The 13,330-nt window shown below is 40.7% G+C and overlaps 1 protein-coding gene across 1 annotated transcript in view; it reads left to right on the forward strand.

Moving 5' to 3' along the window:
- Positions 1-812: 812 nt before the first annotated feature.
- Positions 813-13,330, forward strand: part of MEGF9 (multiple EGF like domains 9) — an 85,570-nt gene continuing 73,052 nt past the window's right edge. Inside the window, exon 1 of the mRNA XM_046023451.1 lies at positions 813-1,533. Coding sequence (XP_045879407.1) covers positions 951-1,533 — 583 coding nt within the window. The 5' untranslated portion in view covers positions 813-950. The remainder of the gene's footprint in view (positions 1,534-13,330) is intronic.

Consider the following 13,330-nt stretch of genomic DNA (forward strand, 5'->3'; position numbering starts at 1 on the left):
AACAGGACGCTGAGGTTCAAACCCCGTCCGAGCCTGTTCTCCCGTGGGGAGGGGTTGGGGTGCAGGGTCAGGGCAAAGTGTGCACGTGAGTCTGTCTCCACTACACGGGAAGCTTGCACCTTCGGCTGCCGGCGGGTCTCTACTACCCCGGTCCTGCCTGGCACGGCGCCGGGGCCCACAGCAGGTGTCTGGTCCGGGCGTGGGTCTCGGCTCAGTGGGGCCCTCAGCGTGGGCCTCGGTTTCCCTATCCCTGAAATGGGAACGGCAGGGCGGACCTCGCAGGGCCGAGGCCAGGCGTTCTCGGGCAGCACAAGCCATGCTGAGCTCTACATCCTCGCTGCTGCCGCCCTCGCCCATTGTGGGGGTTCCAGCCCAGTCTCCACCCGAGCCGGGGTGCGGCGCCGGCGCCCCATTGTTCAAGAGGGCGGGGAAGCTCCCGAGAGCGGATTCCCCGCCCCGGGTCGCCCTCGCCGCCCAGTGGAGCAGACGAGTTGGCCCCAGCGTTTGCCGCGCGGGGCGCGTCCTTTGTCTGCTCCGCGTCGCCCGATGCCCGCCGCCCGCGCCCCGCTCCTCGGGCAGACAAAGCCGGGGCTGCCGCGAGCCCGAAGGGCTGGAGAGGGGCTCGTACCACCCTCCTCCCGCCTTAACACCGCCCCCTCCCCTCGACGCCCTCTGATTGGCCCGTGGGGCTACAAAGAGGCCGGGAAGCGGGCGGGTCACGTGGACCAGCGTGGCCTCCCATAGGTCGACGAGGCTGCCAATCGGGGAGGGCGGGCTGTCCGCGCTCGGCCGGGTCGCTCCCTCCGCGCTGGGGCCCGCCCGCGGGGCCGGCCGCCTGTCAGAGGGAGGTGGCGATGGTGCGCCCGGTGGCGGTGGCGGCTGCGGCGGCTTCCCTGGTCCGAGGGCAGGGAGGAGAAGATGACTGACGGACCGACTGAATGACTGAATGAATGAATGGCGGAGCCGAGCGCGTCATGAGGAGCCTGCCGAGCCTGGGCGTCCTCGCCCTGTTGTGCTGGGCCGCCGCCGCCGCCGCCTCAACAACCGCGGCGGGGAATGTCACCGGCGGCGGCGGGGCCGCGGGGCAGGTGGACGCGTCTCCGGGCCCGGGGCTACGGGGCGAGCCCAGTCGCCCTTTCTCTAAGGCGACGACTCCCACGGCCCAGGCCCCGAGGACCGGAGCGCCGCGCACTACGGTCCACCAGCCTCTGGCGGCGTCCTCTTCAGCCCAGTCCCCGGAGACCACCCCTCCTCTGGCGACGGCCGGACCCGCCTCGACCACCTTCCAGGCGCCGCTCAGCCCCTCGCCGACCGCCCCTCCGGCGGTGGACCGTACTCCGACCACCCCTCGCGCGACAACCCGACCCGCGCCGACCACCCTCTGGACGAGCACTGGCCCGGCGCCGACCACCCCCGTTGCGACCACCATCCCGGCGCCCACCACTCGGCTGAGCCCGACCCCCGAGCCCCCGGGCGGCAGCAGCGTCCCGCCCACCCCACCTGCCACCGAGGCCCCCTCCGCCCCTCCCCCAGGTGAGTCCCCGCGCCCCTCGCCGGCTGCACCCCGCCGCGCGACTGCCCACCCTCACCCCAGCCCCAGCTCCACCTCACAGCAGCCTGGGCTGGTGCCCGGAATTGACCATTCCTCACCTCCAAGTTTCCCCGGATTTGGACTCCCAAGGGGGAGGTTCGAGCTCCAGCTCGAACGCCCCCCTCCCCGCCCCAATCTGGAAAGTCTCCCCCCCCCCCCCCCCGGACTGGGCTTCCCCGGTAAGGGCGGGGGGGGGGCGGCTGCGGGGTGGAAGGCATCGCATCCCCTTCCAAACCGGGCTTTCTGGCCTTTGTCGGAGACCCGGAATGGGCGCAAACTTTTGGGTTCGGTTCATTCACCCTGCCTCTCCGCCTGGGTTAGCCTGGGTTATTTCGGAAAGTTTGAAAGCCAGAACAGTACCTCCAACATATGGGTCCGAAACTGAGTAGAAGGGATTCCTTCCGAGCCCTCCGTGTGCTTGTTCATTCGTCCTTGTGTGTGTGTGTATGATGTGTGTACGTGTGTATACACAGTGCATATATGTATCATGTGCATGTGACAGGTGGAAGAGATACTGAGGATTTGTTTACCACAGTTGGACAGACCACTCCGGGGGCGGGGGGAGACATTGTGGTCCATGTTTTCCCTGCAAATAAGTGGATTCAATGGGTCATTTGGGACAGGTGCATATCTAGGTTGAGCATGCCTATAAATTAGGTTAAATCCCTTCCTTGCACCATTTTTTCTTCCTCAATTACAAGGTCCGTATGTTTGGACAAATACACAATATAAGCAGAGACGCCCATTTTTCCCCCCCTTAAGTTAGAATATTCAGTTTGGAGGATGCTGATAAATGCCAGTATCTGTTTTGAGTCCGCATAGAAAACAGGCCCTTCTTCCTGCTGACTGAAGTCTTCAAGCAGAGTTAGAGACAACTCCTGTTCTTGTCTCCTTTTAATCTAAAGCGGGCCTGGAACTAAACAAATAAAAACTACCTCGTCAAGACATCAGACAAGAGTTTCTGAATTCCTTGGCCTACGTTGGGGTGGAGATTTGTCCAAACTATTTGCCAAGCTGTACTTACAGTAATGGATCTCTGACCTAATTCTTAGGCTCAGTGATTTGCTGTAGAGTCAGGTATGGACTTTGGACTATAATTGAATTTGTGGAGAGTTTTCCCACATGATTATGAGTCTTAATACCGTCTTGAATCTTGGGTTGGAGCGTGGCCTTGACATCAGTAGGAATGCAGATTATTCAACTATAAAAAGCCAAGTTGGCATCTCTTCTAGCTTGAAGGAGTATATTAACTAGCTGGATTTTGACTGTAACCTTTTTTGGCTCTGGTATAGAGAGACTGACATATTACTAAGAGACAGGAAGTACAGTGGTTCAGAGTATGGACTCTGGAGTCCATTTTTAGGTTTGATCCAAGCTCTGCCCCTTATTAACCGCGTAATCTTGGTCAGGTCACTGAATCTCTCTTCAACTGTGAAATGAAGATAATAATACTACTTACTTCATAGGATTGCTGTGAAGATTAACTAAGTTAATATATTTATGGTGCTTAGAACAATTCCTGGTACAGAGTAAGCACCATGTGTGTGTTAGTTATCCTTATGACTACAATTTTTTTTTTGAGAAACCCAGTAGTACTGTGATGATTTTTTTGTTGTTGTAGTAAAATATAATAGAAAAAAGATGAATTAGATTTTCCAGAGTTTGAAGCACACAGTAGAATTTAAGTAGTAGCAAGATTACTTATTTTGAGTGGTTAGTATACGATAAATAAGTCTGTATAATTGATGATGTTATTTTACCTTTATTATTTTTGTATCGTTATTTTTAAATCACAAAGTTAACCTTTACTTCCAAAAAATACAAACAACCAGAAGTCTACAAAGGAAAAAGTGAAAGTCACTCCTTTACTGCTTCCTAGTTCCAGTCAGTCCCTAGAGGTTACTACTGTTAACAGATCTCTTTTCAGACTTTTTCTGGGCATATATGAACATATATACACAGACAGTTTTTAAAAAAAAGTTTTAAAAACTCAAAATAATTTTACACATACTGTTTTTACAGCTTGCTATATTCACTTAACTCTATTTCGTGAATTTTTTTCCATGTCCATACTTAAGACCTACCTTATTCTTCTTAACAGTTGCATTTTTTGGTATAAGCATAAAATAATTTTTTAAAGCAATCCTTTACTGATGGACATTTAGATTGCTTCTGGGGTTCAGTTTAAAAAGCACAGGGAAGAATGTGTTCTTGTTAAGCCCATCATGGGCATATTCTCCAGTACTTCAGCTGGAGTTTCAGAGAATCCAATTTCAAGTGAAGTAAAGCTGGATTGAGTAACAAGAGCCATCCGAACTGTTCAAGGCTCTAGTAACTTCCATGGGCTGACATAGACCGATGTCTATCATGGTCTTTGAGTAACAAAAGTTTTAGAAGGCTGTCCAACTTCGGTAGCTCTTCTGTGTCTTAAATATAACACAGTTCTTACTTTTTTGGTGTGAGTGCACTATGGATCGCCTATGTCCAGTTCTCAGCAGCTGAACTGAACTTTGTGGGCCTGTTGATACGTAGTTTTGGCTTTACAGTGTGATGCAATGAAGGATGACCTTTTTATCTGAGCATGGGTTCTAGTCTACTTCAAACAGTACACACATCTCTTTGACAGAAGGAAAGCTTCTAACTGATCTTGAGATACCTAGTTTGATTTACAGAGTTGGATTCTCTGGCATTTGGGAACATGATTGTACTGGGTATTTTATTTTAGTGTTCCTGTAAGGACTGAATGCCACTGATAATATATTATGTGATTAGGTGGGTCTTCTACCTGCTTTTTGATTTCGTAAGAATTTCTCATAGAGGTCTAGCTGAGAGCTCTTGCCTGCCCCTCAGCTAGGGCCCTCTTTTGTTTATAAGGACACTGATCTGCAAACTGAAAATAATTGCCCAGCAAACAGGCATTTTCCTCCCACAGGCTTTGCAAAACATTTGTCTGATTGGTTGGCCGGGTAGGACATTTTAAGAAGAGTTAAGGGAGAGGCTGTGATGCCAGAGGATGGTGGTTACCAGCAGTAAGAGATTAAGGTGATGACAAGTGTCTGATTTTTAAACTATGGACCTTTAGGGTTAGATAGGACTTTAGAAGCTACTACCTCTCAGTGTGGCTCTACATCTTAAGAAGGACTTCCAAGAGTTAGCTGAAATCTTTCTCTCTGTTGTTAACACCAGTTGGTTCTGGTTCTGTCCTTTGGAGCCATGCAGAGCAAGTCGGCTCTCTCTGTCTCTCTCTGTGCCATGACAGTTCTTCAGGGGCTTGGGAATAGTGAGTGCGTTGTCTCAGAGTCTGGACTAAATAACTTTAGCTCCCTCAACTGTTCTTTATGTGACATGGTTTCACATTCCCTCACTGTCCTCATCTTTCTGCGTCTCTCCCAAAGCGTGGAGCACGGAGCTGAACATAATACTCCAGATATGCTCTAACTAGCTTGCAGTAGAGAGGGCAGTTACCTCGTTCCTTCTGGATGCTATACTACTGTTGATGTAGTTAGCTCCTAATCACAGTAGCGTTTTGGGGCAGCCACATTATGTTGTTGACTCATTGAGTCCATTAAGATAGCCAAGCTGATTTTTTCTTTTTTTTCAAACAAAACAAAACATTCCGGGCTGGGAAATTCTTGTTATTTTCTAACGTATGAACTGAGATGTTTGCCAGACATGTAGATGTATTGTGTTAAATTCAACCCATCCTTTTAGATCCCAAGTCTGTTAGTGTACCCCACCCAGTTTATTCACATTCACCTACAGGGTGTTCCTAGAGACAGAGTAAGGACAAGTTAGAGCAGGTTATTCTTACCTCACAGGGGAGAGCAAATTTATGGATTAGTTTGGAAGGGAAGGAGTAATAGTTTAGTTCTCAAGGGTCTCTTCTAGCTTTAAAGTTCTGTGATGATTTGGTATGCATGATTCAGGGCACATTATTGCCCCCAAAGAGCCTTAATCATTTATTTATGGTCTAAGTTAAGAGAATAAGCTTTGTTTAAGCAAGCCTTAGAATTTAGAGCTTTTCAAGAGCTTTTCTGACTGGTATGACATATAAATAAAATATCATGAATGGATTTTGTTTGAGAGGAACATTCTGGGAATGCAGGGCCCTCCTAACTATACTGGGTAATGTTTTCTTCCTCCTAAAATTTTTTTCCTCCTAAAATGTTTTTCCTCCTAAATCCAAAAAAATTTGCTGTAAGTATGGAGCATCATTTACTTGTGTTTATTTAAGAAGATACCATTTGTTTTAGGGACATAGAAATTGTTCAGGCTCCAGAGGTAATGTAGGTCCACTATCTTTTATCCAAAACCTGTGGGGCTTGATGCGTTTCAGAATTTTAATTTTTTCCCCCTGGATTTTAGGAAGTTAATAAATGTACCCCAGTGAAGTCTGGAGCAGCATCCTATGATCAAATACATGAAGATATTTGCAGCAAAATGAAGAAATTTGTAGCAAAATATTTGCAGCAAAAAAAAAAAAAAAAAAAGAAAATTTGCAGTATGCATATTTACAGTGAGTGGGATAAATAAAGACTGTAAACAGCCTTGCATGTGTTTGGGTCAGGTTTTGCTGCCAAATGAGTTACAGAAAGAATTTTGGTTTTTGGATCTTCTGATACTTGGCATCAGGTCTGAGGGCTTATGGACCACTGTAACAGTAATTGCAAACACATATTGTACTTACTATGTTTCAGGCCGTGTTCTGAGCACCTTATACATACCAACTTATTTAATCTTCACAACAGTTAGGTGCAATTGAGTTAGATACTATTATTATCCTCATAGATAAAGAAACTGGTGCTCACAGAAGCCCAGCTATTGCAGAACCTAGATTCAAATGTAGTCATTCTGGTTCTAGAATCCCTATTATTGGCATTTAAGGAAATAGTTACAGAGAAGAGAAGAGAAGGAAACTGGTCTGCTAAAAATTATTGGTCCTTGGATACCAATCTGAGAAAATGTCTACTGTTCTACTGGCATTTACTCTCTTCACTCCATTGTATGCTATTTATTCACCTCCTTAAATTCTGTCTTATGGTGTTTTACAACTGTAATTTTAAACTGTAGTTCTAATTCTTCCTTTGATTCGATTTTAATATGGTCTGTGATAGAGAAGTTTGTCTGTAGTCTTTTTAGGGCCAGGCCCAGGGACTTCTCAAATTTACTGTATCTTATTCCTGGCTTAAGTGCCTAGCTTTCTGTAGAAATTCCTTAGTCTGATTTATTTTTGGAATAGCGTAGTTAAACTCCATACCATTAGTTTCAAATCTTCTGAATTACAACCCAGGAAGCCTTCTGGCTAATTGAAAATGTACACATTGAAATAATCTGACCAGGTCTTTTTATTTTGATTTTTTTAAAAAGACCCATAAAATTAAAGTGTGCATTACTTTTCATCTCAGCATTTCTAAACATGTACATATTAACTTCCAGACGTTCTGGCACCCATATAAAAAGAATGGAAGAAAAGTATCACAGTACTGTTTTTACTGATGGGTAAATTATGGGTAGAGAGATTACTGCTCTAGGGCACTTAATAGATCAGAGGAGAATAGAAATATAAGATCTTGGTTAGCTGAAAGACAGTGTTAGATGATATTTTTAATTATAAAGAGTTTTAATTCATGCTTTTTGCCTTGATCTTGATTTTTGTTTATTTACTATAGATGCAATATAAAAATCTTTATTACTAATGTTGAGATTATGTTACAGGCACCACTTCTGTGGTCTCTTAGTCTTTTTCAAGTACGTATTTTGGTTTATCTGTTTTTTACTGGAAACAACTACTCAGACTACACTAGTAAGTTTGAAGGGAGATATTTAAAAATTGTGATGAAAAAGATAATGTTTGACACATATGTGTTTTGATCACAGTAAAGGTTTATTCAAAAAAATTATCCTCGTAGATGTCTCTTCTAAGTACATATGATAAACTTGTGTCAGAATAATCCCTCTGGTTATGCTACTGTTTAACAGATAAGTACTATTGTAAACAAAACAAAACAAAACACCGAAAAACCTTTCCCCATTATTTTTCCCTTGTTAAGAAAACAGAAAACAAAAACAAAAAAACCAAAATCTTTCCTCTGTTCTCCTTGATCACTTTTTCACTTCAAATTCCTCTATATGTCCCTCTCACTCTTGTCTTTTATTCTTAGCCCCATCCGTTCTTTCATGTTCTTTAAGGAATCAAATTATCCTCTCTATTTAACAATTTACCACTTTGTCCTCCTTCAGTGCCTCCTCAAAGCCCAATTCTTCCAAGAAGTCTTTCTGGAGGAACAAAAGATGTCCTTGAAGATGGCCTGGTAACAGGGTGCACAGAGTTGAACACTTTGCACTTTGAACAAAACCTGTCTGTCTTTCTATGTGACTTTGACTTTTTTCCTATGGACTTGTTTTTAGTCTATTTAATTTAAATTATTAAGCCCATTTGAGAGGAAAGTGTCATAATTTATATAGTTTTCAGGACATGATATTAATCCTTTACATGAAAATAATGAGAGAAAAGTTTTTTCTTTTCACTCTGGGCTCTTTTTTTATTGTCCAGATTTTTGTCTGTCTTTCTGTCTTCCTTTCTTCTCCCAAGGAATAATACAGAAAAAATAACCAACAACCCCATCACAACAGAAATTATCTGCTTCAAAAAAATTAAATACTTTGAATAAATAGCAAATGTATTTTTCTGTTTACAAATAATATAAGTTGTTTCTGTTAGGTAGGTGGATTTGGGCTGCATACCCATATAAAAAGTTTAATTTGGTTGAGAAACAAATGTTTGATCTGTTGAATGACAGAATTTCCTTTGTAGAAATCTAAAGTTAACAGTGAACAGAATGCTTCTAATAATTAACAAGTATGCAGTACTTTACAGTTTACAAGGTGTTCTTAGAGTATCCAAGACATTCATATTTTGTTGAGTTCTGGGTGTGTGTGTGTGTATGTATGTGTGAATAAAGCTTAATTTCTTTCCTCTGTTAAAATATTCACTATAATTGGTGAATATTGACCAAACCTTTACAGGTGTTTGTGGGTTTCACATTTGATATTTTGTATTCCAAACTGTTGTCTTTTAGGTTTACTCTGTTGAATATAAATCTTTCACTGATTTGCTGCCCATACTTACAGGATGGAAAAATGGTATGTGAAGATGAGGATTTCTTTCTTCTTCTTCTTTTTTTAGATTTATATTTATTTCAGAGAGAGAGAGAGAAGATGAGAGAGAGCATGAGAGGGAGGGTCAGGGGAAGAAGTGGGCTCCCTGTAGGGAGCGCACTGAGGGACATGATCCTGGGACTCTAGGGTCATGACCTGAGCCTAAGGCAGTGGCTTAACCAACAGAGCCATCAGGGTGCCCCTGAGGATTTCTTTATATTTTCTTTGCCAGACACTCTGTGGGGTTGACTGTTAAGGAAAGAGCCCACCAGTCACTGAAAACAAGTGTGACGTAGATGACAAGGTGAACTACAGTACTTGATGGGAGGGCTCATGTAAATATCCTTTTTTTTTTTTCCAGATTGATATATTATTTACTTTCTAGTGTAGAAATCTGTTTGGAATTATCTTAATATACTATTTCAGGTGTATTGCCTCAAATCAGTGTGTTAGTAGCACAGAGACTTGATACTCTCACTTCTCACTTCCTGATGTTTGACACTTTGGCTGGAATAGTAACTAATGTTAACTGAGCACATATTATTATATGCCTAGCTACCTATCAGAATTGTTTCCCCATACATCATTTCATTTAACTCTTCAACAAAGCAGTAGTTCAATATTATTATCCTTACTTTCTGGAAGGCAAATATAGAGATTCAGAGGGTTAAAGTAGCTTATTCAAACAAATGAGGCTTATAAAGTCCATGAGGCCAGGGATTTCTGTTTGTTTTGTTCACAATTATGTTTCCAGTGTCCAGCCCGAAACAGTCTCAATAAATATTTAATGATTGAATGACTGAAGAAGAGGAAATGGTTTGTTGCTATACTATATTCAGCAGTGTATTCTTGGGAAAATACTGTAATCTCATGGTCTTTTCCCTCAGTTTTGAAATGAACTTTTGTCCTTTTATCCTTCACTCACAGAAAAAGTATGAAACTTGCTTAGGGTAAGTGGAGTTCTTTGAGATCTAGCAAATTACATTAATTACTCAGTTTTTGTTACCTAACTTTGTTCCTTCTATTTATCTTAGTGAAGGAAGAAGAGCAATAGGCAAATGAACATCTGAAGACTTCTGTAGAGTGAGTAGCTAAGTTGGAGAAGTTGAGCATTTGTCTGTAAGCCATGGGACCCAAAGTTCTTTCTCAGTTCTCTTACCAGTTCTGTGATCTCGGGCAAGAACTTTCTTCTGTAAAATGAGAGCGGTAGATTAGATTTGCGGCTTTTAATTTTTTTTTTAAGGATTTTATTTATTTATTTGACAGATGGAAATCAGAGAGAAGCAAGGCAGAGAGAGAGGAGGAAACAGGCTCCCTGCTGAGCAGAGAGCCCGATGTGGGTCTCAATCCCAGGACCCTGGGATCATGACCTGAGCTGAAGGCAGAGGCTTTAACCCACTGAGCCACCCAGGGGCCCCTAGATTTGTGGTTTTTTAACTGTATTGTTTGAGGGGACCTGTGTTTCCTCAAATGTGTTTGGGAGCCAGTATAGGGACTGAGGAGACCAAGTGGGTCTACTTCTGGGCCCTCCTCCCAACCCTCACCTCTCACTCCTACGTCATTGTTCACACTTGAATCAGTTCCACTCTCATTTGGTTTACATACTGGTTTTGTTCTTTCAGTAAAGATTTTTGAAATAGGAATTCTTCTAAACTTCTGTGATAAAGAAATTATGGTAATCTCTGAACTATTATACAGCCATTAAAATGCTTACATTATGTTTAGTAGCAGTATACATAGGAAAAGAGAAATACACCAAAATGTGAATTGGCTAAAGCTAAGTAATGGGATTATGGGCCATTTAAATTGTGTTTTTCTGAATTTTCTATGGGCTTCTTTTTTTCAATGAATATATCCAATTTTAATTTTATAGTCATAAAAATAAATGAGTAAAATGGAAAATATGAATAAAAAGTTATGACAAGCTTTTATTTACATGAGATTAAGTCAGGTGATATCACCAGGGCTAGTTTAATTTTTAATTCTCGACATCAACTTAGCAATTTTGATCTGCATCAGAGATACTTGTTCTCTTTAAGTTGTGGTTCTGAAGAAAATAGATTACTGAAGACAATACCCAAGAGAGGAAACTATTCCTGAGAACTGACAAATCTTAAACATTGGTTGGATCAACATATCTACAATTTGATACCTCTAGGGGATATTTAACTGAGATCTAGGCAAGGGCTGAAAACGGAGCTCATTCTTTATCCACCTTATTCTGTTTGGGGGATGTAAGACATACACACACTTCAAATTAACTAATGGTTTAGTGAAGTATATCTTGTTTAAATTGTGCAAAATTTGAATTCATAACATTGTTCACAGCTCTTACCAATAGAAGAACTTTGATTATTTCTTCCTTTAAAGATACAGAGCCCCCAAAAGTTTGGTTTCATTCTGTCCATATGTTTTGCAATTAGATCAGATGGGATTGCTTTTATACTGGTAATATAACAGCTGTTCTATATGATATCCTTGCCAGGGAGACAGCTAAGCTCTGAGGGAAGGGGAAATTTATTCAATTAGAAAAAGGAATGTATTCTGCCTAGTCATAAGGAAAATGATAGGAGTAGGAATGTTTTCAACCTGGCTGTAGAATGTTAAATAACCTTGCTTAGTAAATTGTGGAGTATTTAGATAACTCATTTTTGTAACTTTTGTTTCAGTCTTAGATGCATCCTAGAAACTGGCGTATTACCAGGAATCTTACTAGACTTTTGTTATTTATTTTTAAAAATTGAGTGCTTTTACTTTTTTTAAAGTATTTTTTACTTTTTTTTCAACTTTACTTTTACTCGCAGAACAAAGAAATTATGAGTAACACGGTTAATTATAAGGAGAATATCATATTCTCTGATCCTTTTAATTTTGGAAATGATTTTTAAAAGTGTAATCCTTAAAAATATTCCAGAGAAAGTTTAGATGTTGTTGTCTCTGAAGGAGATTGGATGAACTGAGTAGCTTTTAGGTTCCTTTCAGTCTCATCTATCATTTTTGGGATGTTATATTCAGTTTGGGAAGTGTTAATGGAAATAATAAGGAAAAAGAAGGGATGCTTGGTATTTCAACAAACTTATCCTGTTTTATTTGTGGATTGAAGTTTGATTAGAGGAAAGCATTGGACTTTTTCTGCTGTACTTTTCTCATTTGATTTTACAGTCATTATAATTCTACAGCATGTTTTTACTTATTCATTCTGTATGAACTGCATTAACAATATAGCCCCACCATCCATTGATGTTGTGTGGGTTAATGAATAGTTATAAAGTGTACCAAAAACACAAAGCAATCTAGCTGTTGGGTATTATTATACTGAATTGTTGGTGTATTGCCTGCAAACCTATCCTGTTCAACTGGTTTTAGTTTCTAAGTTAGTTTGTTGCTTCAACTTGTCCACAAAGGCAGGGGTAAATGGTTAGCTAATCAGTAGAACAACAGTCAGAACTAAATCCCAGTCTGCCTTTCTGTTCACTTTGTATGTTCCTTTATACATTTTTTTAAAATGGCTTTGTTACTTAGTTTCTCTAACTATAAAATGAAACTTATTCCTTACTTCCAGCCTTTCAAGGTTTTTGAAAAGTCTCACATGCAAATTACTGGGCTTTTTTCAAGTGCAGTGGCTTTATAGAATTCAACCTGTTTTCTGGTTTTCTTTCCTGATTACATGGTTCATAACTTATAATATAATGTGGACAAGATAGGTTTTGACTAAACAGAACAAAGAAATAAACAGATACATTTATATGTGGCTTCTTTACGTAAAATATATTTTATACTGTTTTATAATTAACATATTTGCATAAGTTATAGACCGTAATGGTATTTTCCAAAGTTTGGTATACTTTGGTATTATTTTTCTTTGCATACTACCTTTTGAACATAAAACAATCTTTATCTCATATTAAACATAAAATAAGTTGTTCTTTTGTAGATCTTTAGTATCACTTTTTGCCGAGCTGTTTAGAAGGGATTCACTTAACCATTTTTTATGATTATAGAAATAATATATGTTCATTTTAGAAAATATAAAGAAGTGTAAAAACAAAAATGAATCCACATAACTAGAAAGTTAACATTTTAATGGTAACTATGGAATTTTTTTACATCTATATTTACTTTATCCCCTTCTCTGCCATTGACATAATTCTATGTGGATGTATTATTCTGATACTGCTCTTAAACAATAAATATTTATAATAAATACAATAAAATTAGTGCAAATATTTTAACTTTTTAAAATGGGACATCTTTCAAACAAAGTTGAGAGTAGCAGTATTGGTGATATTACTATAATCTGAGTGGTCAAATTCTAAATGCCAAGTTACTGTATTAGATGTTTCTTAATAGCTAGAGAAAAAAATAACTAATCCATAAAGCTCTTTATCATTGACTGAGTTTAATATTTAATTACTACATACATTGCTCCATTTCTCACAAATGGATCTCACAAATGAGATCACTTATTTTTTTATAAAAACAGATGTATGAGTTGGGTTTAGCACTCTTCTGAAATCAAGTATATCACAGATTAAAATGGGAAAGAATTCACCACATTTACATTATTCGTCATATCACCAA

This window comes from Meles meles, chromosome 11, assembly GCF_922984935.1.
Source record: "Meles meles chromosome 11, mMelMel3.1 paternal haplotype, whole genome shotgun sequence".
In the NCBI taxonomy this organism is placed as follows: domain Eukaryota; kingdom Metazoa; phylum Chordata; class Mammalia; order Carnivora; family Mustelidae; genus Meles; species Meles meles.